This window comes from Pelophylax lessonae (assembly GCF_965119305.1).
Source record: "Pelophylax lessonae genome assembly, chromosome: 2".
In the NCBI taxonomy this organism is placed as follows: Eukaryota; Metazoa; Chordata; class Amphibia; order Anura; family Ranidae; genus Pelophylax; species Pelophylax lessonae.
In genome coordinates, this window is record NC_138769.1 from 467,544,489 (window position 1) to 467,571,363 (window position 26,875).

Here is a 26,875-nt window from a genome sequence, read left to right on the forward strand (position 1 = left end):
CCAGCACACATGGATTCCGCCCCTCCAGCTTCCTCCAGCCTTCTGAACTTCAGCTCCGCCTCCCCAGCCATTTTTAAAACCTAAGGCGCCCTTTAGGAACAGGTAAGTGAGACTGCTCCATACACAGCCACACTACCTGCCATTATGTGGGGCTGCATGCATGCTACAGAAGATGCAGTGCTGCGGCGGGCATGGTACATGCCCACAGCACTGCATCTCCTGTAGTATGCCCGCAGACCCGCATTCTCCTGCACCATGCCCGCACCCTGCATTCTCCTGCACCATGCCCGCAGCCCCGCATTCTCCTGCACCATGCCCGCAGCCCCGCATTCTCCTGCACCATGCCCGCAGCCCCGCATTCTCCTGTACCGTGCCCGCAGCCCCGCATTCTCCTGCACCATGCCCGCAGCCCCGCATTCTCTTGTACCATGCCCGCAGCCCCACATTCTCCTGCACCATGCCCGCAGCCCCGCATTCTCCTGCACCATGCCCGCAGCCCCGCATTCTCCTGCACCATGCCCGCAGCCCCGCATTTTCCTGCACCATGCCCGCAGCCCCGCATTCTCCTGCACCATGTCCGCAGCCCCGCATTCTCCTGCACCATGCCCGCAGCCCCGCATTCTCCTGCACCATGCCCGCAGCCCCGCATTCTCCTGTACCATGCCCGCAGCCCCGCATTCTCCTGCACCATGCCCGCAGCCCCACATTCTCCTGTACCATGCCCGCAGCCCTGCATTCTCCTGTACCATGCCCGCAGCCCCGCATTCTCCTGTACCATGCCCGCAGCCCTGCATTCTCCTGTGCCATGTCCGCCACCCTGCGTTCTTCTGTACCATGCCCGCAGCCCTGCATTCTCCTGTACCATGCCCACACCCCTGTTTTCTCCTGTACCATGCCTAGAGCCCTGCATTCTTCTGTATTATGCCCGCAGCACTGCATTCTCCTGTACCATGCCCGCAGCACTGCATTCTCCTGTACCATGCCCTCAGCCCTGCATTCTCCTGTACCATGCCCGCAGCTCTGCATTCTCCTGCACCATGCCCGCAGCACTGCATTCTCCTGTACCATGCCCGCAGCACTGCATTCTCCCGTACCATGCCCTCAGCCCTGCATTCTCCTGTACCATGTCCGCAGCACTGCATTCTCCTGTACCATGCCCGCAGCACTGCATTCTCCTGTACCATGCCCTCAGCCCTGCATTCTCCTGTACCATGCCCGCAGCACTGCATTCTCCTGTACCGTGCCCTCAGCCCTGCATTCTCCTGTACCGTGCCCGCAGCACTGCATTCTCCTGTACCATGCCCTCAGCCCTGCATTCTCCTGTACCATGCCCGCAGCCCTGCATTCTCCTGTACCATGTCCTAGGCCCTGCATTCTCCTGTACCATTCCTGCAGCCCTGCATTCTCCTGTACCATGCCTGCAGCACTGCATTCTCCTGTACCATGCCCTCAGCCCTGCATCCTCCTGTACCATGCCCGCAGCACTGCATTCTCCTGTACCGTGCCCTCAGCCCTGCATTCTCCTGTACCATGCCCGCAGCACTGCATTCTCCTGTACCATGCCCGCAGCCCTGCATTCTCCTGTACCATGCCCGCAGCCCTGCATTCTCCTGTACCATGTCCTAGGCCCTGCATTCTCCTGTACCATTCCTGCAGCCCTGCATTCTCCTGTACCATGCCTGCAGCACTGCATTCTCCTGTATCATGCCCTCAGCCCTGCATTCTCCTGTACCATGCCCGCAGCACTGCATTCTCCTGTACCATGCCCGCAGCCCTGCATTCTCCTGTACCAAGCCCGCAGCCCCGCATTCTCCTGTACCATTCCCGCAGCCCTGCATTCTCCTGTACCATTCCCGCAGCCCTGCAGGGCACTGTGGCATTATAGACAGTAGAAAGCCTGGTGCGCTCATCTGCCCAGTGTCAACTGCTCTGTCCTGCTCTTGCTGTCACTCCGTACACACTCACACCCCTCTGACTGCTTTCATAGTCCTATAGAATGTGGGGGCCTCTTGGAGGGCGTGAATTTTTTTTTTTTTTGGGGGGGGGGGGGGCAGCATTTCATTCTCGGACCCAGGCAGCACAATGTCTTGGGCCAGCCCTGTTCATTGGATATCCATATTCACTAATGTTCTGCTTCATGTTTAGTAGAGTGGTTATGTTGTACTGGTCTCTTCTTAGGGCGTTCTGCCCACTCTTTTATACGGGCGCCAAATGGATAGGCAGATCCTTCCATTGGAAAATCAATTTAAAATGAACATGGTCAAACAGTGGTTCCTATTTCATCCAAAAAGGAATGAATCTACAAAAATGTTTTCTAAATGTCCCATTTTCTTTCAGTGTTAGCAAATTGTGTTCCTATTTCTACCTTTTTTCTGTTCTTGAGCTATTAGAAACCTTTTTCTTTGAAAAGGGTTTTCCAGAGAAAATCTGCAGGAAAATAGCAGTTTAGTGATAGTGGAACGATTCAAACAGACTGTTCATGTCTACCTTATTCCTTCATTTTATTAATCTGTAGAAAATGTGACTTAAAAAGCACAAAGATACATTTAACCTTTTTATCTCTGTTACTTGTTAGGTATCTCCTGGAGACACTGGATGGGATGTATTTAGTTTGGATTACCACGTGGATGGACCTATTGCGACTGTAAGTTAATTTTTGTTCTAAGTATCGTTTTGTGGTGGATCGATATTAGATAACTGTAACTGGCTTCTTGTTAGAATGTGCAATTAATTATACCCCAAGGTCTTTAGAGACTTCACAAAAACACAAGAGTGTGTATCAAAAATTACACTGCTCATAAAACTGTGCCTTAATGAAAGGTTCTTGTCATGTAAAGAGTGTTTTCATTAATGAATGTACGTATAGCCAAAAAGGCTTTATTGTTGTCTCTTACAAAGTTTGTGCGAAAGGCTATTCAGTTATGAAAGCTGTCATAGAATAACATGGCTGATTATTGGAGCCAGAGAAATAAACACCTGTAAAATACAGCATAGTTACATTTATACACTGATCAAAAAAATTAAAGGAAAACGTTTTAACCAGAGTATAGCATTAAGTCAAGTAAACTCCTGTGATATTGCTCTGGTTAACCACTTACTGCATAGTAACGTACCGATACGTCGGTACACTTTGCGGGGTTATACCGGGATGATGCCTCTAGTTAGAGGCATCATCCCGGTACCGTGGTTTGAAGCCGACGGTCGGCTTTCCGTCGGTAACGACCGATGCGGCTCGGGAGCCGCTCGATCGTTACCCGGGGGGGGGGGGGCGGGAGGGGACGTCCCCCCCCCTCCCGCCGCCTTCCGTGGCTTTGCTCGGGGCTCCCGTTCCACCGGGAGCCCCGAGCACCCAGCCGGCGCGTCCGCCGGCTGGATGGAGTCCCGATGAATGCCGGAAACGGCATTGATCGGGTCTCCGATGACGTAACCCGGAGGCGGCGTCCATGACGTCACTTCTGGGTTACTGTGCTGCAAAAGGCGGCAGTTTTGAAAAACGGCTGTATGCAAAAATGCCGTTTTCGGCATTTTGCATACAGGGAAGTGTAGTGGAGGGGTCTAGGGTCTTTTAGACCCTCGATCCCTCCATAAAGTGTACCTGTCACTACATATTGGTGTCACAAGGGATGTTTACATTGCTTGTGACAGCAATAAAAGTGATCAGATTTTTTTTTTTTTTTTTTTTAAACTGTAATAAAGTTTAAAAAAAAAAAAAAAATAAATAGGAAAAAAAAAAAAAAATTAGGCGCCCCCATCACCGTTAGCTCGTGCACAAAAAAAAACGTATACGCAAGTCGAGCCGCGAATGAAAACGCTGTTCAAACCCCACATGTGAGGTATCGCCACGATCGCCAAAGCGTGGGCAATAATTTAAAAAAAAGAGCTACACTCTACCTCTAAACTGGTAACCGTTAAATAAATTTAAAGCGTCGCAGATTGAGATCTCTATTGACCGTAGTTTGTCGCCATCCCACGGGGGGGCGCAATTTTAAACCGTAACATGTTGGGTATCTATTTACTCGGCGTGACATCATCTTTCACAATATACAAAAATTTCACAATATACAAAAAAAATGGGCTAACTTTACTGTTTAGTATTTTTTAAATGCAGTGAAATGTGATTTTTCAATTTTTTTCCAAAAAAATGGCGTTTTAAAGACCGCTGCGCAAATACCGCGTGACAATAAATTTTGCAATGACCGACATTTTATTCTCCAGAGTCTTTGCTAAAAATATATATATAATGTTTGGGGGTTCTAAGTAGTTTTCTAGGAAAAAATACTGGTTTTAACTTGTAAACAAAAAGTGTCCGAAATAGGGCTGGGGCTTAAGTGGTTAAGTAGCAGATGGGGTTGTTAATCCATTTTAGCTGCTTTGGTGTTAATGAAATAAACAGGTGCACTAGAGGGGCAGCAATGAGACAACCTCCAAAACAGCAATGGTTTTACAGGTGGAGGCACTGACAATTTTTTTCACTTCTCATCTTTTTTGACTGTTTTTTCAGTTGCATTTGGTTAGGGTCAGTATCACTACTGGTAACTTGAGGCGATACCTGGACCCTATAGAGTCAGGAGCTCAGAAATGCCCTGGTCTAGATCTGGGAGGAGATACCCCAGGACACCATCCATCGTCTCATTAGGAGAATACCCCGACGTTGTTAGGCATGCATACAAGCACATGGGAGCCATACAAACTACTGAGTACCATTTTGAGTTGCAATTAAATTTCAGAAAAATGGACTAGCGTGCTGCATCCTTTTTTCATTTTCATTTTTTGGGTGTCTTTGAATTCAGCCCTCTGTAGGATGATCATTTTAATTTCAATGATGTGGCATTCTTTTTTTCCTAACATATTACCCAGTCCATTTCCGTATAGATATCCACCATGATATTTTTCCTCATTGAGATCTGATGTGTTTTCAAAGTGTTCCTTTAATTTTTTTGAGCAGGTTTTTTGGTTTATGTCCTTTTTATGCCAAGTGCCTTCAAGTTAGGCTAGGTTCTATCCATTTACTGTGTGCTGCGTTTACACAGGCACAGCAGCCTATTCATTTGGATGGGCTGCTGTACCTGCCTGGAAAGAAGTCCCTGACGCTTTTCAAAATCACAGCCTCTTTGAAACTGCATGGTGCTTTTGCACAGGTGTTCTGTGCATCCATATGCAGACAATCCTTTTTATGTCTGTTGGTACGCAGCACCTGTGTTTGTGTCACAGGTGCACAGCCTGAATGCAGACAGTGTGTGTTTGGGGACACACATCCACACTGCTGTCAAATTAGGAGCAGCTTCTGTATCTGTGCAGCTGCTGCGTCCCAAAAGACATGAATTGGATAGTCTGCATTTGGATGCATGGACCAATTGTGTATCCACGTGTAGGCAAGCCCAACCCTCACACGGTTCTATGCTGTAGTATGCCTATGTGAATGAGTCCTAACTGTGGTTATCCGTTGAAAGGTTTTGTATTTTGATGTCAATGATAGATTGATGTCTTTATTTGGTGAAACTATTTGACACCTGAAAACTCTAATACTTGCCAATTTGTCATGTACAACAAATATATAAAATTAATCTACTTTGTACATTTTGTACTTTTCAAACATATAGTATTTTTTTCCCCTTTCTTTTTGTGGCCCTTGGTTTATATTTTGTACTACTTTGAAAAATGTCAAAACAAACTGATTATACAAAAAAAAAAAAAAAAATAAACTCAATATATTTAGTACCCTGCATCAATTTCGTGCACACCTCACACTCATAAAAATAATGCAAAAATGTAATGTACAGAATTTTCATGAGCATATGTATTCCAGCAGCATAAGCAAGGTGCAAACAAAATTGATGCTTCATAGTGGGCCAGTTTGCTGTGTTGCACCTCATAAACTTACTTGATGCATTAAGGGTCTGGGGGGGGGGGGGGGGGGGGTTGGCGTGTCGCACCATTTTGATCTTTGTAATCATTTGTAATATTATACTTCTTATTTATGAGGTTACATTTCAGATATAATCATGGTTTATGAACAATATACATCCAAATTCCGTGATTTTTGTGAAACACATATCCTGTAACAATTGTATTCATGCTAGTGCACTTAGGTCTTGGGTAATATCTAAGCAAATGACCTTTTCCTTCTTTTGAGGCTTAGTCTCATTTAGAAGAGGACCAAGGATGAACTTTGATGTAGGTGTTTATAGGAATATAAAAGTGATGTAGCAGGAGAGAGACCGGGTTGTCTGGAATGACTAAGTCAGTGAATTTGAGAGATTTATCTGAGCTTAGATCAATAGGGCAAGAAGCAAAACGCATGGGGATGGAGCTCTTGTCCTCTTTGCAAGCCAGTGTTCATCCGAGACATTAGAACAAAATTTGTGGAGGACCATTGAAATTCTGTGCCACCTAGACATAATTATTAGTTAGTTTGCCAGAATTTGGTATAGATGGAGGATCTCAGAGTAAGGGGAAGACCTTCTTTTTGTTCTGGTCTTAGGGTAATTTGCGGGTCCTGCTCATATTGTTTGAAATATGCAACTGTGTCGCCTGTCTGCGATTGAGAGAGTAATACATAAAGAATAAATAGAGAGTGCTGAAGTGGTCCCTGTTCACTGCATAGCATTTTGAAATCGGATATCTTTAGAATAAGACAGGAGGTGGCAGAGAAAAGATAAAATGTCTGTTTCGCAGAGCTTTCCAGAGCCTGACAGAATTGGTTCATAAGTCTAGGAACTGGAAAGCTGGATTGCCAAGTATCAAAGAGGGTAAAATAGACTGATGATAGTTTGTGTTTCTGGAGCTAGGCAAGACAGAGGGTCTGATTGATTGTTAGATGCATTTTAAGGTGGGGTGTGTGTGTGGCACCAGGGGAGTCTACACAGGTGGAAGTATGAGATTGCCTGCTCAAGTGTGACCCATTGCTTAGTATCACTGCATGCACAAGTCGATCAGTCTGACTAGAGGGTAGGCTGTGTGATATTTTAAAATGTCAGGTAAAGTTAGGTTGTTTGCCTATAAGAAATTGGAGAAAAGCAAGTTGACCAATCTAAGATAGTAAGGAACGATATGTATGGATAGGGTCGAAAATAGGTATACAAATGTCAAAAAGATAGTCATTTTTAAGATGTTACAACTGCCAAACCAGAACAAGCCTGTTTTCCATTTCTGTGTAGGTATTGCGTTTTTCGAAGGGGGAGGTGGGAAATTTAGAGGTGTTCTTCAAATTGACTAGAATAATAGTATCAAGGCATTTGATTACCGTGTTTGCCCATTTCAATTTGAAGTTCGTTTTGAGTTTGTCCATTTGTTGAGGGTCATAGGTTTGCTTCTGATTTTTGGAAGTTGATTTTGAGAAATTAAAGATCTTCATATGTCTCAAATTCTCCATTGCCAAGATTTTGCAATGATATTCTCCCACCTGTCCTCTTTTTACATTTGAATCGGCACTTATTTTGCATAAGAAGGATTCCAGGGTGAGTACAAAGAGAAGGGATGAAAGAAAGCAGCTCTGGTAAGTGCCATTTGAAATCCTGAAGGATTCTGAGAAGACTCCATTGGCTTTTACGAGACGAAGCTTTCATGAATTGCTAGTCACTTCAAAGGCCTTTTTTGGCGTCATGTCGATAGGTTGAGGCATAAGGTAGCAGAGATAGTAGCTGCGTGGATAAAATTGAGCATCCTAATGACATTGTTACAGGCCTCTTGTGCAGACAAGAAGCCAACTTGGTTAAGGGCACTAATGCATGCAATGTGAATTAAAAATGTAAAAATTGCCCTGGTAGAAAAGTAGTTAAAGTTAAACTCTGGGCACAAAAACTTTCATTTAAATATAGTCATCAATAACCTCAAGGGAGAGAAATCTACTTTGTGTGCGCCAAATGCCTTTGCAAACTCAGATATTTATTTGTAAAAAGTACAATGACATCATCGCTGTACTCTATGTAGCCTTAGCAGAGCTGTTTGAAGGGCCCAGCAGGCCCCGCACACTGTAGGCTGCCTAAAAAAACTGCAGGTGGGGAAAGAAATAAGACAGTGACTGATCTTTTACATAAGCATCTGCAAAGAGGCAAAGTTTCACACTGGGTTACTGCATAGATCTGGAAGAAATATACGAAACACACAAAACAAGTTAAGCTTTAGGCTAGGTTCATACATGTCTTCATACATGTCTGCATGGGAAGCCAGGCGCCTCGTCCTTAACAATAGATGACTCATCAGCTGTCAGGGGGGTTCCCACCCAAAAGCACAATGAAACCATGTTGATGGGGACAAGGGCTTCTTCCCCACAATCCTGGCTGGTGGTTGTTGGGGTCTGCAAGCAGAGGGCTTAACGGAATCTGGAAGCCCCCTTTAACAGAGGAACCCCAATCCTTAACCCCCCCCCCATGTGAATGAGTATGATACAATGTGCTTTTGAGGTGGGGTTCATACCAGGACACATGCCCTCAACATGGTCGGATAAAGATCTGGTTTGGATTTCGGGGGGGGGGGGGGCACATTATTTTTTTTAGATTTTGGCATGAGGGTTCCCCTCAAAATCCATACTAGATCTAACAGTCTGGTATGGATTGGGGGGGGGGGGCACACCATTTTCTTTAATTTGGCTTGGGGTTCCCCTTAACATTTGTACCAAACCCAAAAGGTCATGGCATGGATAGTAGGGGGGGGGAACCCATGCTGTTCTGATCACATTTTTGTTCAAAACTTAATGAGATGTGCAATTCAGATGCGTTCCCGTGCAGTGCTGAAATTTGCATCTGAATTGCACCACAGTGATCAGAAAACGCACAGGATTCTTTTTAAAGGGAAAAAATGCAAAAAAGTTGGACCCGGCGCTACCACTTTAAATCGTGCATGTGCAAATTAGAAAAGGAGACAAATAAACAAGCAAAGTTATGGCGTTGGTGGATGCCCCACCAAAGCACCGCTGCTTACCGCACACTCTCGGCCAATGCCTCGACACTTCCTGGTCACTAGAATAAAGGATAAGCCTCCATTGCGTAGCATATGTTATGTCAACCAAAATAACGTAGCATCCACTCACAGTTAGGGAGTTCACTTTCAGCTTGAGAGGTGTTCGCCGGACCGCTTCCGCGTTCCACCGGCTCAAACCACCGTTCCCGGAAGTGACGTATTGACGTACACAAACCACGCCCTACGCGTTTCGTCATACGACGTCATCTGGAGCGTGCCATCCATCACTCCTCCCGGTCTTTTTATAGGCTGGGATGCCGCCATCTTGGTGCACCAAGTTTGAGGCCGGACACGGCGGCCATCTTGGTGCACCTATCCCGTAGCCTAATGATCTTTGTTCATCATGTGAACTCCCTTCATGCTGTGTTTGCCGTACATATAAAACCATAAACTTTATTAAAACAACAAGTACGACTAAACTTAAATGCCGATTGGTAATTAAAATGGGTTGAAGATTATATAAAAAAGAGATGTGCTAAAGGTGATGTGTCTGGCTTAATCGGTAGTGAGCCGATGTCCAGTAGTGCCGTGATATAAATAAAAAGAATACTCATTAGATATTTTTATTGAGTGACAATGTGATTTAGTGATGTGTGTGGGTTACACTTAGTAAGTACGTGGGCCGATGTGTCTACGCAGATGGTGCTAGACTATAAAGAAGAAGAAAGTGCCCATACATGTACCAATCTAATCGGTGAGATAGAAATCGTGCTGAAAAAGAATTTTCGTGCTGAAAAAATTCCTTTTTCTGTTATTTTAAAACAAGAACAAAAAACAAAAAACAGGTTCTTCCATGAGTCCAACCGCTGAAAATGTAGGTCCATGTTTTTGTGAACTTCCAAAGAAATAGTAAAAAAATAGTAAAAAAATTAAAATTAAAATAGGTGAATATACCAATCTCTTATACATCCAGGCTTCTCCAGAGGACCCAAATAATGTTATGCGGGAAAAAACATATAGATTATAAATGTTCCAAGGTAGGTAAAAAATATATATATATATTACCTAAAAATATGTGGAAAAATATATATAAAAATATATATATATAAAATATATATATAAAATTTAGAAATTGTATCTTTAAAAACAAGTTTCTTTAAAACCAAGGAGCTGTGATACAAATAAGAGAGGACTGAATTCCTTAAAAACCTAAAAACCTAAAAAACCCAAAAAACCTCGAAGAGGGCCCATACGGGAGGTTAAAAAGGATTTAAGGAGAATCAAAAGGAGAATCAAACATGGGGGGCACAAGCCTTAAAAGATTAAAAATCAGTAATAAAACAGTTCAGATCTATGTCAATGTTCAAGCCTTTCGGTTGAAGGGTCTGCATCTGATATATCCACTTCGTTTCGTTCCTTGATACATCTATTTTCTTGTTACTTCCTCTCCAGTTGTTTTTTATTTTATCAATAGCGTAAAATACCATTACGGTGGGGTCTTGGGAATGGTGAAACTTAAAGTGTCGTGACAGACTATGATTGTCAAACCCTTTTCTGATATTCTTTACGTGCTCCCTGATGCGGACAAATAGGGGTCTGGTGGTGCGGCCTACATACTGTAATTTACAGGGACATTCCACCACATAGGTGACATGAGTGCTTGTACATGTGATGGTTTCCTTTATTTCATATGTTTTTCCTGTACTATGTGCCATAAAGGAAGTTGTTTTTCTTCTCTTTTCCTTAGATGTTCTACATGGGAGACATTTTCCGCACCTAAAGAAGCCCTTTAGGCTGGTTGGAAGGTTTATTTGCTTAGGAGGATCAACAACATTGTGCACCAGCCGGTTCCTAAGGTTTGGTGCTTTTCTATATATGAAAGTTGGTTTTGCAGGGAGGATGTCTCTAAGTGTTGCATCTGCCTGTAGGATAGGCCAATATTTTCTCACAATTTTCTCTAAGGCCTTATGTTGGGTACTGTATCCCGTTAGAAATGCAAACTCGGTGTTTTTGTTATTCCCGTTACCTTTATTTGGCGCATCCTTGATCAGATCTTCTCTATTCATTTTCTCTACTATTTTCTTGATGTTGGTTAACTCATTCCTTTTATACCCTTTCTCCACAAACCTGTCAATTAATAATTCTGCTTGTGTTTCGAAGTCTCTAATATCGCTGCAATTCCTTCTGATTCTCATCAGTTGCCCTTTGGGGATGTTTCCCAGCCACTTCGGATGATGGCAGCTGCTTTTAGGAATGTATCCATTTCGATCGGTTTTTTTAAAAAACGTTTTACTGCTTAGTCTTCCATCCTTTTTTGTTAATTCCAGATCCAGAAATGCAATATGTTCATGGTGAAAGGTTCCTGAAAAAGTGATGCCATATATATTCATATTGATTTCATCAAAGAATTCTCGCAGGGATTGCTCACTTCCCTTCCACACAATGATGATATCATCGATATATCGACGGTAATACTTCAGATTATTCCTTGGTATACTGAAAACTTGTTCCTCCTCCCATTTTTGCATAAACACATTTGCTACGCTGGGGGCATACTTAGCCCCCATAGCTACTCCTTTTTTCTGGACAAAGTAATTACCCTTATACCAGAAATAGTTTGATTCCATCGCTGTTTTTAATCCTTCCAGTATATATCCAATCTGCGTCTCCTTCATGTCTGTGTGGGCATGCAGGGCCCAATCTACCGCTTGTAAACCATCTTTTTGTTTGATATTAGTATAGAGGGAGTTTACATCTATTGTGACCAAGATGTCACTTTCCTCTATTTCTAGATCTTTTATTTCTGCTAGCAATTGTTTGCTGTCCCTCAGATAGGACTTTCCTACCGGGACCAAAGGCTGTAGGAACTGGTCCAAATATTCCCCTAGCCTTGAATGCACTGAGTTAATTCCGCTTACGATGGGGCGGCCTGGTGGCTTCTTGTCATCTTTATGTATCTTCGGAATGTAATAAATAACTGGGGTTTTTGGTTTTTCCAGGCAAATATACCTAGCTTCTTTCTTATTTAAGATTCCCAAGTCTTTTCCTTTTTCCACGTATTTATGTAAAGTTTTTTCAAATCCTTGTTTTGGGTTTCCTTTAAGCTTGATGTAGGTGTCTTTTATATTGAGGAGATTTTCCATCTCCTCTTCATAATCTTTTTTGTTTAGGATTACGAGTCCTCCTCCCTTGTCTGCTGGCCTTATTATTACTCCTTTTCTTTTTTCCAATTTCTTGATAGTATCCCATGTATTTTTCTCTTTTCTGTTTTGAATCCTTAATGCTCTTATGTCTGCTTCCACCATTCGTTTAAATACCTCCAAATTCTCATTCTGAGGATTTTTGGGGTTAAACTTGGAGCGATTCTTTAATAACGTTTGCTTGTATTCTTTATGTATGGGTCTTTGTATCTGCTTTTGTTTCAGAGTGAAATGTTTCTTTATATTTAGCTTTCTGACGTATTTGTTTAGGTCTATGTAGGCCTCGAATTTATCTAAATTTTTTCCTGGCGCATATTTTAAACCTAAATCCAAGACTTTCAACTCCTCCTCTTCAAATTGTGTATCACTCAGATTGTAGATGCCTTTCCCTATTGTTTTCTTCTCCTTTTTCTGTCGTTTCTTTCCTCCTCGTGTTCCTCGTGGTTTTCGTTTCTGTCTCTTTCTTGATGTCGATTTGTGTCCTCCCTGTTTCCACGGTGTTCTCCTTGTTGTCGCTGTTCCATCCACTGCTCTTCTCGAGGTGGTGCTCGGTGCCAGTTCTGTTGCCAATGGCCCCACGGTCTCCGTGGGCCTCCTCTCCCTCGTGGGGGTCTCCCCCTGTTGCCTTGTTGAAAAAAACCCCTTCTGGGGGGAGGTGGTGGTCCTCGGTTGTTATAAGTGGGTTCTGTATAATGTTCCAATGGAGCATATCTGTTATAGGACTCGTACCCATGGTAGTTACCGGGTGTCCTATTTCCATATCCATTGTGATTGTTGATTGGAGTCCTATTATGTGAATTCCAATATCCATTATCATTTCTAGGAGTTCTAAACCCCTGATGCTGTGTATTGGGCCTGGATGTACCTCTTTGTGGTCTGGCCTCTGTATATCCTCGCGTATTTCCCCTTGGAGTGTCCTCTTGAGCCCCGACTTCCATCCAGGTGTCATCCTCGTCTCGATCTTCACTGGTTTCTCTTGAGGGGGTGCTCACTGGATCTACTTGTGTTGATTGTACACCATATACTTCATCTGATTGCCATCTATAAACTTCATTATTTTTGTAATCCAAAACATCTCTTTTGTACTTCTTTTGTTTTTTTCCTTGTATTAATTTGTCATATTTTTCTATTCCTTCCTGCAAAGCTTTTTCCTTATCCTTATATTCCCTTGTGTCTGCGAATGGTGCTAGTTGCTCTTTCAGAGTGATAATAACCCCTTCCACTTTTTTAAGCTTTAGCTGTCTCCTTTTTATAATCATCAGGAGTAAATCCTTTTCACATTTATTAATTAGGATTCTTTTTAAATCCACAGTGAATTCACACTGCCGGTGCATCACATATATGTCATGTCATGTGAATCGGATGCGGTTCAAAACGCATTCATTTCACATACACTATATTGCCAAAAGTATTGGGACGCCTGCCTTTACACGCACATGAACTTTAATGGCATCCCAGAGTCCGTAGGTTTCTGAATTAGGTTGGCCCACCCTTTGCAGCTATAACAGCTTCAACTCTTCTGGGAACGCTGTCCACAAGATTTAGGAGTGTGTGTAATGGAATGTTTGACCATTCTTCCAAAAACGCATTTGTGAGGTCAGGCACTGATGTGGAAGAGAAGGCCTGGCTCGCAGTTTCCGGTCTTATTCATCCCAAAGGTGTTCTCTCAGGTTGAGGTCAGCATTCTGTGCAGGCCAGTCAAGTTCCTCCTCCCCAAACCTGCTCATCCATGTCTTTATGGACCTTGCTTTGTGCACTGGTCCAAATCATTTGTCGGATTGGGGGATTATGGTGTGGGGTTGTTTTTCAGGGGTTGGGCTTGGCCCTTTAGTTCCAGTGAATGAAACTCCTAAGGTGTCGGTATACCAAGACATTTTAGATACATTTATTCTCCCAACTTTATGTGAACAATTTGGGGATGGCTTATTCCTCTTTCAACATGACTGTGTACAGAGCAAGGTCTATAAAGACATGAATGAGTGAGTTTGGGGTGGAGGAACCTGATTGACTTGCGCAGAGTCCTTACCTCAACCCTATAGAACACCTTTGGAATGAATTAGAGCAGAGACTGTGAGCTAGGCCTTCTCATTCACATCAGTGCCTGACCTAACATGGGCTTTGTGAAGAATGATCAAACATTCCCATATACACACCCCTAAACTTTGTCGACAGCCTTCCCAGAAGAGTTGAAGCTGTTATAGCTGCAAAAGGTGGGCCAACTCAATATTGAACCCTACGGACTAGGACTGAGATGCCATTAAAGTTCATGTGCGTGTAAAGGCAGGCGTCCCAATACTTTTGGTAATGTAGTGTATATGTGAACGGAGCCTAAAGGATGAGTTACTCCACATTTTCAACTACTACAGAGGTCAGTTAGGGTTTGTTTTTCTTCTCATTTACTGCTTTCTGAAAATATGTAAATACTTTGATGACCATAGTCTGGGCACAGGTGCATGTGGAAATCTGTGTTTTAAAATCTAGAGTAGAAGGTTGTTTAAAATGCTGCATGGAAACCGCTCAACGTTTGATGTAAGCTTTCCCAATGCCTTGTAAAAGTTTGCTCTGCACTAAGCCCATAAATAAAGCATTTATTAAGGCAAAATGTTTAAGCAATGCTTGGGAATTTTGAATATTTTTTTTTATATTTGTGAGTATGTATTACAATTTTTTTTTTTTTGTCTCTTTTGAGTTTATTTTTTCTTTATCATTGCTTGGGAACACAAAGTTAACTGTGAGTCATATAGGTTATACTTCTACCTACAGAAGATACTAGCAACACATTTGTTGGTCAGTCAGATATAACACCTTCCACTCCCATCAAGCTCCAGTTTTTGGGCTGCTGTTATAGGAGAATGGACATCTGTTTCTAAAAGAAGCAAACCCCTGTTTTATAAATGCCTTTTCTACTTATGTCAGGATCTACTTGTTTTACAGTCAAGATCCTTTATTACTGCAAAGATGGAGAGCTAATTATTGCAGTTTTCTGGATCCTGGCTGATGCTTGGCACAGCCATGGAGGCCCCACCTGGATCCTGCCATGCCAAAGATGTGGGTACAGCCTATTATGTGACCCTAGTGCACCGGGCTCTGCTGTAGGCGCTCTCCAAGACAAGTGGGTGGACTCCGTGAGTCAGCCAAACAGCACTTTACAGGTCCAGGTCTCCTGTACACCGGTTGGTGGAACCCTGTTTCTAAAGACTCCTAAGGGAGTAGGCTGATGTGCAGACTGACTGGATGAAGCATGTTTCCCTTGATCCTGCCTGGCACTCTTCCTTAGCTCTTGTGCATGCTGTACTTCATTCACAGAAAAAACCTAGAGATCGCTCTTATGAGGGAACAGGCGGCACAGATCTTGTCTGCCAGTATCCATCAAACTGTTAAGACTCCACAGAGGTTTGATTAGATCCCGAACCTTCAAAAACCAGTAAACAGTGCTGGAGCAGTAGTGTGGACCGGCCCTTAAATTGAAGAACCAGCCAACCATTCACTTTTACATCTAGGGTCTGGGTTTGATGAGAACCTCCTTTATTGAGGTTATTTTGCCGAATTCCATTCCAGACAATTGCAGCTACACATTCTGGCTGTGTAGGACAAGAAGGCACAGTTTATGTTCAATTCTATGAACCTGATTTCCAAGACTTGGTCTGGTGGCCCCACAAATCCAGCCCTGGAGTTGGGGAAACCTTCTCTCTGTGAGAATTCTCAAGGCATTTGCTTGCCTGAAAGGCTGTAGAGGAGTCCTGGACCCCTTTTCAGTGCAGAAGACTTGGTCACCAGGAAGCTTCTCCCCCAGTCAACATAGTGGAGTTTAGAGTGATTCAGTTATTCCTTCACTGCTGGACGTCTTGACTGCGGGATCATCCAGCTAGGTCAGAACTTCACATTCGGGCTGATGTGATACTCAACCGTCATCATAGTCTGTAGGCTTTCCCAGATCACCCTAATCTTCTGTCCCAAGAACCAGTTTACCACTCTGCTCCACTTTTTTTTTAATGGGGCATGGCTGTTGAAGCCCAAGTCCTAAAAGATAAGTGCCAATCTAATTTTTTTTATTCCTGCACTCCTAAAAGCTAGAAACGGCTCCTCTCAAAGCTCTACTATTGCATAGGCTTGTGACGGTATCAGATTTTCATGCTGCGATTAATTGATTAAGGTTTTGCCACGGTATACGGTATTATCACGGTATTCAATTATTAAATTTAAATTATTAAATTTCCACCTCACTTCAATTTCATTGCTGAATTTAGGGGCTTTGGTTCACTTATGCACATTATTATATAGTCAGTCAGTACAGACTCTGTGAACCAGGCCTAAAATAGGTCATCAAGCAGTGTCTGGCCTAACTGGTGATAACTGGTCCTGGCGCTCGGCTCCGATCCGATGGCCTGGTCATTAAGAGGGCAAATCCTTGTGGTCAAGAAGTGGTTAAACCTGAAGGAGGTGTTATTTATAAATTACTTTACTATTGCTTTAGGCCTGGTTCACATGTATGCGGGTTGGCGGCCCACATTTGCACAGGCATAGCAGCCCATTGATTTGAATGGGCTGCTATGCCCTAATTTTCCGCAGAAAAAAGGTGCATGCAGCATTTTTTTTTTTAAATTCAGTGGCCTTGAAATCCATCCCGCTTTTGCACCATGCCACTTACCTGCAGTTCCTGCTCTGGCAAGCTTTCTGCATTTTTTGTATACGTGGGCACGGCATTTAAAAACAGTTTGCGCGTGCAGCAACGGCAGGTAAGTCGCATGGTGCAAAAGGATGGATTTCATGGCCACTGCATTTTTTTAAATTCTGCATGCACCTTTTTTCAGCCAAAAACGCAGGCATAGCAGCTCAAGCCCATTCAAATCAATGGGCTGCTATGCCTGTGCAAATGTGGGCCCCCAACCTGCATACATGTGAACCACCAACCCGCATACATGTGAACCAGGCCTAAAGCAATAGTAAAGTCATTTATAAATAAAAACACTGGTCCTCCTGCAGGTTTAACCACTTCTGGACCGCAAGGATTTGCCCCTTTAAAGACCAGGCCATCGGATCAGAGTGCCAGGACCAGTCATCACCAGGTAGGCCAGACACTGCTTGATGGCTATATAATAATGTAATGTGGGCTGCTATGCGTGTTATATGCTGCTATGCCCATGTTGTATGTATGTATGTATATCTCTATCTATCTATATATAAATATATATATAATATCTATCTAATTCTATCTGCAGAAACTTGCTTGTATTAGCAGTGTTTCTGTGTCTGAGCCCTGGAAAAAGCATGTGGGTGTGTGCTGAGTGGGAGCCGTCTGATTGGTTACAGGGAGGAGCTAAGTCTCAGGATCATATTACCAGAGCTGTTTTCTATTGAGTGAGTGAACTGCTGTGTGAGTGAATGAGTCATCCAGCTCACTGAAATGTATCAAATCACAAGTCAGACCCAGGAGCAGAGAAACTCGGTATTTTAAAAATGCCACAATAACAATACCGTGGCTATGCAATACCGCGATATATCGAATTACCGAAAACCGGCATATGTCTACTATTGCACCTGGAAGGTATAATCTGCATGATGTGGGAAGACATAACTCGCATGGTGTGAACTCATTTCTATCTCAGTAGATTCTTCATGGGATGCCTGGACTGGCTTTAGTCTGGTCTGCATCTGCCTTTGGCTTTGAGTACCAACATAGGTTGCTTCCCATTTGTTCCTTGGTATAGGCCTTTTGTTCTGCCCATATTGGTCACATTGGTGCTGTTACAGATTATACTGCAATGTTGTTGATTTTGCTGCCATCTAGTGGTCAGAGTTATTATAGTTATTATTTGCCAGAGCTTATAGGAAGTAATGTTTTCCATCATAGGAAGAGGCTGTAACCTTTAACCTGGAAGTGTATTTGCTAGAGCTTGACAGGAAAAGGTATTCCCCTCAGAGGGAAGGGCAGTAACCTTTAACCTGGAACTGTATTTCCTCCATTTCACAACTGACCTTCTGATACAGCAGACAGCATTCAGAAGAGTCCCTATTTATTCCAGAACTATTGAGGGAATTGTCTGTAAGTACATCCACTGATGGAGTGAGGCTGCTGTATAATGTTTCATGTACTGACACATATGTTTTGTTTATGCTTATGTTGTAGTTTTACAAAGTTATTCAGAAAAAAGAATACATACAGATTTGATGTCTCACGTTTCTTGACTTCTGAATTATTGTTAAGCTGTCTGACTAGTGTTATACAACAGTTCAATAACACGAAGCAGAACAGTAAAAAGACAACTACATCCGGTCTGGAATAAACTGAGACGCCATTACTGCAGCATGAGTCTAAGATCAGGAACAAAGTACAAGGCTGATGTCACGCCACCGCCGACACAGCAAGGCAGGGAGAACATTCCTGGCGCCCAGCAAGACGATGCACAATCGCATGCATCCAGATCTTCACGGGCTAGCAAGATGTCCTCAGCAAGTTCCTCAGCGGCTAGAGCTCGTGCCAAGGCAGAAGCTGCCCGTGTCCAGCTACAGTACGCAGAAAAAGAAGCAAAGATGATGCAGGAGTTAGCAGCAAAGAAAGCTGTCAAAGCACAAGAAGAAGCCAAGATGATGCAGGAGTTAGCAGCAAAGAAAGCTGTCATGGCACAAGAAGATGCAGAATTAGAATCAAAATTGCTCATCCTGCAGCGACAAGCTGCAGTTGCAGTTGCTCAAGCAGAGGCCGATGCCTACATGGGAACAAGTCGATCAGGAAGTGAAAAATCATATAAAGGCGCAGAGGTTCCAGAAAAACCTCTATTCTCTGCAGATCGTACAAGTGAGTACATCCAGAACCTTACTGATGCGCATACAAAGGAACAGTCTCTTAAACCTGAAGCAAAGGAAGTCAGGCCAAGATCATCAGACCCCCTGAGCAGGCCCAATCAACCACATGAGGTCAGCGGCTGCCAGCAAATCAAGAATGAAGCACCAGAAACCCCTAAGAACAAAAAACAAGTGTTCCCATCGCCTCAACCTATAGATTACATGCGCGAACAACAATGTGCAGTGGACGTCACCAAATATCTCATCCGCAAAGAAATGGTTAGCTCAGGCTTTCTCCAATTCGATGACTGTCCTGAAAACTATTGGGCATGGAAATCTTCTTTTCTGAATGCCACTGAAGGTCTGAACTTATCACCAGCAGAAATGCTTAATTTAATGATAAAATGGCTTGGTACCGAGTCAGTAGAGCATGCGAAGAGGATGAGAAGAGCAAACCTGTTCAATCCTAAAGCAGGACTCAACATGACCTGGAAAAGACTAGAAGAAACGTATGGATCCCCAGAGGTAATAGAAGGAGCACTGTTGAGAAAACTTGAAGTCTTTCCCAAAGTGGGCTACAGAGACAACGTGTGGCTACAAGAACTAAGTGATCTTCTACTAGAGATAGAATATGCCAAAGAGGATGGCTACTTACCAGGACTTTCATATCTAGATACAGCTAGAGGCACTAATCCCATAGTAGAGAAACTGCCCTCAAATCTACAAGACAAGTGGATGTCTGTGGGAGGTAAATTCAAAGAAGATTATGGAGTTGCCTTTCCCCCTTTCTCTGTGTTTTCTAGGTTTGTCCGACAGCAAGCGAAAATCCGAAGTGATCCCAGTTTCGCCTTCACCACCAGCGGCAATCAACCACACAGACCTGAGAGACCTCACAGACCTCACAGTAGGACCTCTGTATCCACACACAAAACAGCTGTACCTTCAGAAGTCACAGACTACCAAAGCACCCACAAGGTACACACCATAGAAAACCCTGATAGACATTGCCCAATACACAAAAAACCACATCCACTAAAGAAATGCAAAGGCTTTAGAAGCAAACCCATTGCAGAGCGGATGTCCTTCCTTAAACAAAACGGCATCTGTTTCAAGTGCTGCGGATCTACTTATCACATTGCCAAAGACTGCAAAATACCAGTAGAATGTACAGAATGTGGCAGTGAGAGACATATTGCAGCTTTACACCCTGGCCCTGCTCCTGCTCCACTAGAGACTGTAGAACCCAGGAAAGATCAGGGCAGGGAGCAACAAGAGACCCCACTCTCCTCAGTAATGTCTAATTGCACTGAAGTATGTGGAAAAGGCAAGAGTGCACGATCATGCTCAAAAATCTGTTTAGTGACTGTGTATCCCACTGGCAAGAGAGAAAGAGCAGTGAAAATGTATGCAGTGCTAGATGAACAGAGCAACAGATCCCTTGCAAAGTCGGATTTCTTTGATATCTTTAACCTTAAGTCAAGTGCAGTTCCATACACTCTAAGGACATGTGCAGGGACAGTTGAAACCACAGGGAGAAGAGCTACTGACTTTACCATTGAATCCTTCAATAGGAAAGTGCAGTTCCCGCTTCCTACCCTAATAGAGTGTGGCATGATACCTGACGACAAAACTGAGATTCCCTCTCCAGAAGTAGCCCATCACCACCCTCACCTCCGCTCAATTGCTCACCTTATCCCAGCTGTTGAGCCAGATGTTTCTATCCTTCTACTTCTTGGGAGAGACATCCTTCAGGTACACAAGGTGCGCCAGCAAATAAATGGACCTTATAATGCCCCCTATGCACAGAGACTGGACCTGGGGTGGGTCATTGTAGGAGAAGTTTGCCTGGGGACAGTGCACCAGCCTGACAACATTAGCACTCTGAAGACGTCTGTGTTAACAAATGGACGCACATCCCTTCTCAGTCCCTGTCACAACAGCTTCATTGTCAAGGAAAGCTTTGGCAGGTCAACACAACACTGTGGCTCTTTTACACTATATGGTAAAGAAGAAGTCAATTCCAACATTGAAACAGACAATCTAGGGATTACAGTGTTCCAGAAAACTAAAGATGATGACAAACAAGCCCTCTCTATAGAGGATCAGACCTTCTTGCAGATTATGGATAGAGAGGCTTACCAAGATGACAATCACAGTTGGGTGGCCCCTCTCCCCTTTCGCACACCCAGACGTGTTTTGCCTAGTAACAGGGAACAAGCCATGAAGCGTTTGCATTCACTCAGCAAAACACTGCAGAGAAAGCCAGAGGTGAAAAAAGATTTCATTGAATTCATTAAAGGGATGCTAGACAATGATCACGCTGAAGTTGCAGAATCCAACCTGTGTCTTCATAAAATTGCTTCCAACAGCCAAGAAGTAATGGAAGCCTTCCCTGTAGCAGACAGAGCTAAGGACCTAAAAGATCTTTGCCTGGGTACAGACACTCTTCCCCTGCAGATAAGCCTAGGCCTAAGTTGGGATCTAGAATCAGATAGTTTTGTTTTCAGAGTTTCCTCAGAGGAAAAGCCTTTTACACGTAGAGGCATTCTATCTACTGTAAATAGCCCCTATGATCCCCTAGGGTTTGTATCGCCTGTGACAATAAGAGGTAAGGTCCTAGTTCGGGAACTGTCATCTGGGAAAAGTGAATGGGATGCATTGCTTCCACAGGAGAGACTAAGTGAGTGGGTTCAATGGACAGAATCCTTGCAAACGTTAGAGCACCTAAAGATAGCCAGATGCTATGTGCCTGTATCTCTATCATCAGCTTGCAGGAAGGAACTGTGTATCTTTTCAGACGCATCCACCACAGCTATAGGTGCAGTAGCTTACTTGAAGGTAATTGATGCAGAAAATGTGTGTCATGTTGGATTTGTCATGGGAAAGTCCAAATTAAGCCCTAAACCAGCCCACACTATTCCACGTTTAGAGTTGTGTGCTGCTGTACTTGCAGTCGAAATGTCTGAGCTAATCACAGATGAAATAGACACTGACTTTGATGCTGTGAAATTCTTCACCAATAGCAAGACTTTCCTAGGGTACATTTGCAACACCACTAGGAGGTTCTATCTGTATGTCTCCAACAGAGTGAATAGAATCAGGCAATCTACACACCCAGATCAGTGGTTCTTTGTATCTACAGAGCAAAACCCTGCAGATTATGCCACTAGACCTATTCAAGCAGTATGCCTTCAGAACTTTATATGGTCCTCCGACCCAGATACACCTATGGTCCTTACCCCAGCAATGTTATTGACTCAAAAGGTGAACTCTTTGTCGGCTCCATCTGGAACCATAAGTACAACCCAAGTCCATGCGAAACAATGGAAGCAAGTACAATGCTTGGCAGACACCTTTTGGAAAAGATGGAAGAGAGAGTATCTGTCAAACCTGCAACGCCGCAGGAAATGGACTGAGGATCGCCCAAATGTAAAAGTGGGTGATGTTGTTCTGTTGAAGGACAGCCAAGAGAGCAGAAACGAGTGGCCCGTAGGACTTATTGTCAATGTTCTACCTAGCAGGGATGGCAAGGTTAGAAAGGTTGAGGTCAAGATTGTAAAAAATGAGACTGCCAGAATTTATCTCAGACCTATAACAGACATTATAGTTTTGATCTCAGACTAACTAGGATTCCATTTTTCCTGTTTATGTTTTTTCTGCATAGCAGTAATTGTTTGGGTAGTGACATAATAAATTATGCCAGACAGGGAGTGTTCTGCCCATATTGGTCACATTGGTGCTGTTACAGATTATACTGCAATGTTGTTGATTTTGCTGCCATCTAGTGGTCAGAGTTATTATAGTTATTATTTGCCAGAGCTTATAGGAAGTAATGTTTTCCATCATAGGAAGAGGCTGTAACCTTTAACCTGGAAGTGTATTTGCTAGAGCTTGACAGGAAAAGGTATTCCCCTCAGAGGGAAGGGCAGTAACCTTTAACCTGGAACTGTATTTCCTCCATTTCACAACTGACCTTCTGATACAGCAGACAGCATTCAGAAGAGTCCCTATTTATTCCAGAACTATTGAGGGAATTGTCTGTAAGTACATCCACTGATGGAGTGAGGCTGCTGTATAATGTTTCATGTACTGACACATATGTTTTGTTTATGCTTATGTTGTAGTTTTACAAAGTTATTCAGAAAAAAGAATACATACAGATTTGATGTCTCACGTTTCTTGACTTCTGAATTATTGTTAAGCTGTCTGACTAGTGTTATACAACAGTTCAATAACACGAAGCAGAACACCTTTCTACAGGGCATCAATGATTGTTGAGTGTCCCTGTACTTCCATCTGTGATTCCATGGAGCCTCAGCCTGGTTCTATTGGTTCTTCAAAAACCGTGATTAGTACTTATCTTTTTTGGAGTTCAATATTAGACACAGGTCTCAGCCCTCTGTCTTCATGATCCACTGCTTTCCCACAAAACCGGAGCTTGATGGGAGTGAGAGGTTATTCAGTGGGGAGAATAATTATTTGATCCACTGCTGATTTTGTAAGTTGGCCCACTTACAAAGAAATAGTTTTTAACATATGTGTATTTTAAATGATAGAGACCAAATAATCAACCACAAAGAAAAAAGCACACAATAAAAATGTTATAAATTCAGCTGCAGTTTAGTGATTATAATAAGTATACTTCAGTTTGTAAATATCTACTGAGGCTCCTTGACTGCATAGGCTATTTTCTGTAAAAGGTCAAGCTAGACTTTAAGGCATGGCAGTTAGTATTTCAGTTACAATGTCAGTTTCTTTTAATGTGTTATATGTAGATAAGTGGCTTTTTATTGAAACCGCATCTTATATATTTAATAATTCACTTGTTCTCTTTGAGATTTAAGCATGTCCTTAATAAAATAGTTCATTCATTGTGTTCCATTATTCATAGACTATCAACTAATTTGAAATAATTTGCAAGGCACTGTGGAATGTATTTAAGTACTATCATATTTATACAATTTAAAATAAAATATGATGAAGGATTCATTAGATTTGATTAGAAAATAGCAGGTTTATTGTTCAAAAGAGTTTTATCACCTAAAATCTGTATTTTACTTAATGAAGCTATTATGTTACTTTACTCAAGAAGCAAATGGCATCTCTTTAAAATGCTTGAAAATGTTTGTAGTGAAGTGTGAGGTAATTTGCATGCCTATTTAAGAAAAATCTATACATTTTCACATGCTGACTTGCAAATGCTAGTACAACAGTGTGCACAAATATATTATTGCATGTATTTACACCTATAGGCAAGGCTGAGGTGCAGTTTAAATTTTTTAAAGATGGGGCTTCTTTTGCCTTGGGGGACTGTGGAGCTGGATACAGTGATTTCTAGTAGATTGTTGGTATATTTTAGTATTACGTTGTGTGAGGATTGAAGGGTATTTGGAGAGGTGTAGGGTTTCCTTGCTAAAGTTTGGTTGTTTTAAAACTTTAAAAACAAATAAACATTCTTCCTTTGTCATATAACAGATCCAAATTAATTATGCAAAAATAGTGATATGGCATTAATATGCTTGAAGTGGTTGTCAAAGCCAACATTTTTTCACCTTAAAGCATTCTCTGCATTAAGGTTAAAAAAAAAAAAAACCCTTTTGGGTGCAGCTCCCCCCCCCCTGCCCCCTAAACACTTACCTGAGCCTAATCTTGGTCCAGCACTGCGTCCAAGCACATTGACGATGTTCTCTCTCCCTCCTCACTGGACTGGAGTTAGAGCAGTGGGAGCTATTGGCTCCTTCTGCTGTCAATCCAATCCAGTGATGAAGGACCAGGGGGGTAGGGTCGAGCCGGCACTGTGTGTGTGTCAAAAGATGCACACGTTAATACTTGGTATCGAGCCCGCACGAGTGCTCCCATAGCAAGCGACTTGTTAAGGGGGTACTCAGAAGGCAGGAGGAGCCAGGAGCACCAGAAGGAGACTCTAAAAGAGGATTTTCAGGTTTTTTTTTGTGCAAAACCATTGTATACAGCAGGTAAGTATAATCATTTTTTAAAATTAAAAAAACTCTTTAGAGTCACTTTAATCTTGGTAACTCCATTCTGTATCATCTCATGCAGGAGTCTACAAACTTTTCAGATTGAAGGCCACATTGTATATTTTACATGTATTCTTGGGCCAATAAAAAAAAAAATCAGTTTTATAAATGAACAAATCAAATGTTAATGTATAAGTTTTACTTGGATTTCTTTGTAATCAGCATATGATATAATTTAAATAACGGAGAGAAATTCTAAATAAACTTGCCCCTATCAGAGTCCCCATCAAAATCCCTTTTTAATTCAGAGTTGCCCTTACATCAGACATCCTCCTTACATGTGAGTCGCCCCATCAGAGTTAACCCTTAAATCAAGGTCTCCATCAGAGGGCCAGATAAAATCTTGCAGCTAGCTATATTTGACCTGCTGGCCATAGTTTGGAGCTGGGATCAGATGTTTAATTCTTAGTGTTCTTGTGCTAGAAGAAGAGAATATACTTGTTGATAATAGGTTTTCGAAAGTGTCTAGTATGACTCCTAATCTGTGCACACTGCACAAGGTGTGTTGTTAGTAGGTAAAACCCATTTCTCTTTCGTTCATTGATGGACACAGCGCTCCATATTCAGAACCATAGGGTTATATCGCCCCCTACAGGAGTAGGACACTAGGCAGAAAAAGACTTGGCCACCCCTATGGGCAGTCCTAGCTGGTATACATCCCCCTCTCTGCTATAGGCCTTCTGTTTTTTTCTGCCTAGTCTCTCTGGAGTAAGGACCTAGTTCCCTGTCAGGATCTTTGGTCCTGGCAATTTTTTCCTCTTAATGGCATCTTTTACTCCACAACATCTTTTACTCCACAACAATCAACTGACTGGATAGCTAGATCCAGTGGTCCCCCCAGATGGCCAGCAAGCACCCACAGACCAGAGCTCCGCGCTAGGTCGGCCGCGACATAGCCCCACTGGATGGGGGCTGGCCTGTGAATTAAACGCCTTGCGAGCTCGCATATGACCGGGTCTTGGCCCGAATCGCAGCGTTCCTCTTGGCTGACAGCCCCCTATTTGGATGGTGAGGAGGTTCTGTCTGGAGTGATGCCCATCTGGTTCCTGGTATGGTGAGTACGATGTCCCCCCTCTCCTTCTGGATGTGGTTTGGGGTGGATGTGAGCACCTCCCTGGGATGGTCAGACCTGCGGGGTTCCCCTCCCCCCCCCAGACCTCCCTTTTATTTTGGCAGTCCCTGTGGGTCATCTTTGTACCCCCCTCATGGGGTAGTATAGTGGGTTGGCAGGTGGATGGGGTTGGTGTGCTGCACTGTATTGGTGGTGGGGGGGTCCTGTGGGCATGCCACCAGCGGGATGAACTTCCTGGCTGGGGTGGGCGCTGGCTGTTTCAATGGATCCCCCCATTCCTTTGTGGATGTGATCAGGGGGTCCCTCCTGGGAGCCTCATGGGCACCGTATGTGGTGGCCATGTTGCCACGGTCGGCACCATTGTATTGGGGCCTGTGGGATTCTCTATGCCGGCGGTCATGTTTGTGTAGTATGGCACCATTTTTGGTTGGTCAGGCGTGATACAGGTGTGGTGCCTTCGGTGGGGGAATCCCCTAGTGGTGACTTTTTTGCTGGTAGGTTCCCCCATTACGTTATGGAGTCTCAGGAGCATGTTTTCCCACCTGACTCCCTCTTGGAGGCAGCAGGTCCCTCGGGGTCCCAGCCCTCTATTGATGCATTGACAACAGTCCTGGAGTCTTTTGTTTCCCAGGTGGAGGTGGCCTTTGGGCGGTGGGAAAGCAAAAAGCATCCCCTGTCTCATCAGATCCTGAATCTGGCTCTGCCCCTGCAGACGTGGCCCACCCTGCGGGGTTTGTAGCCATGCTCCCTGATGTTTCAAATAGTGAGAATAATTCCTCCACACCTGTAGCTGCGAATGAGAAGGCACTGATTGACGTACTGATTACATCCATGCGGGAGACTTTGAAGATGGAGGATGCAACTGAAGCAGCTGAGGAGGTGGC

The 26,875-nt window shown here is 43.4% G+C and overlaps 1 protein-coding gene across 1 annotated transcript in view; it reads left to right on the forward strand.

The window, feature by feature from the left end:
- The window catches only part of TUBGCP3 (tubulin gamma complex component 3), a 237,541-nt gene that overhangs the window by 155,078 nt on the left and 55,588 nt on the right, over positions 1 to 26,875 (forward strand). Inside the window, exon 16 of the mRNA XM_082245180.1 lies at positions 2,576 to 2,644. Coding sequence (XP_082101306.1) covers positions 2,576 to 2,644 — 69 coding nt within the window. The remainder of the gene's footprint in view (positions 1 to 2,575; positions 2,645 to 26,875) is intronic.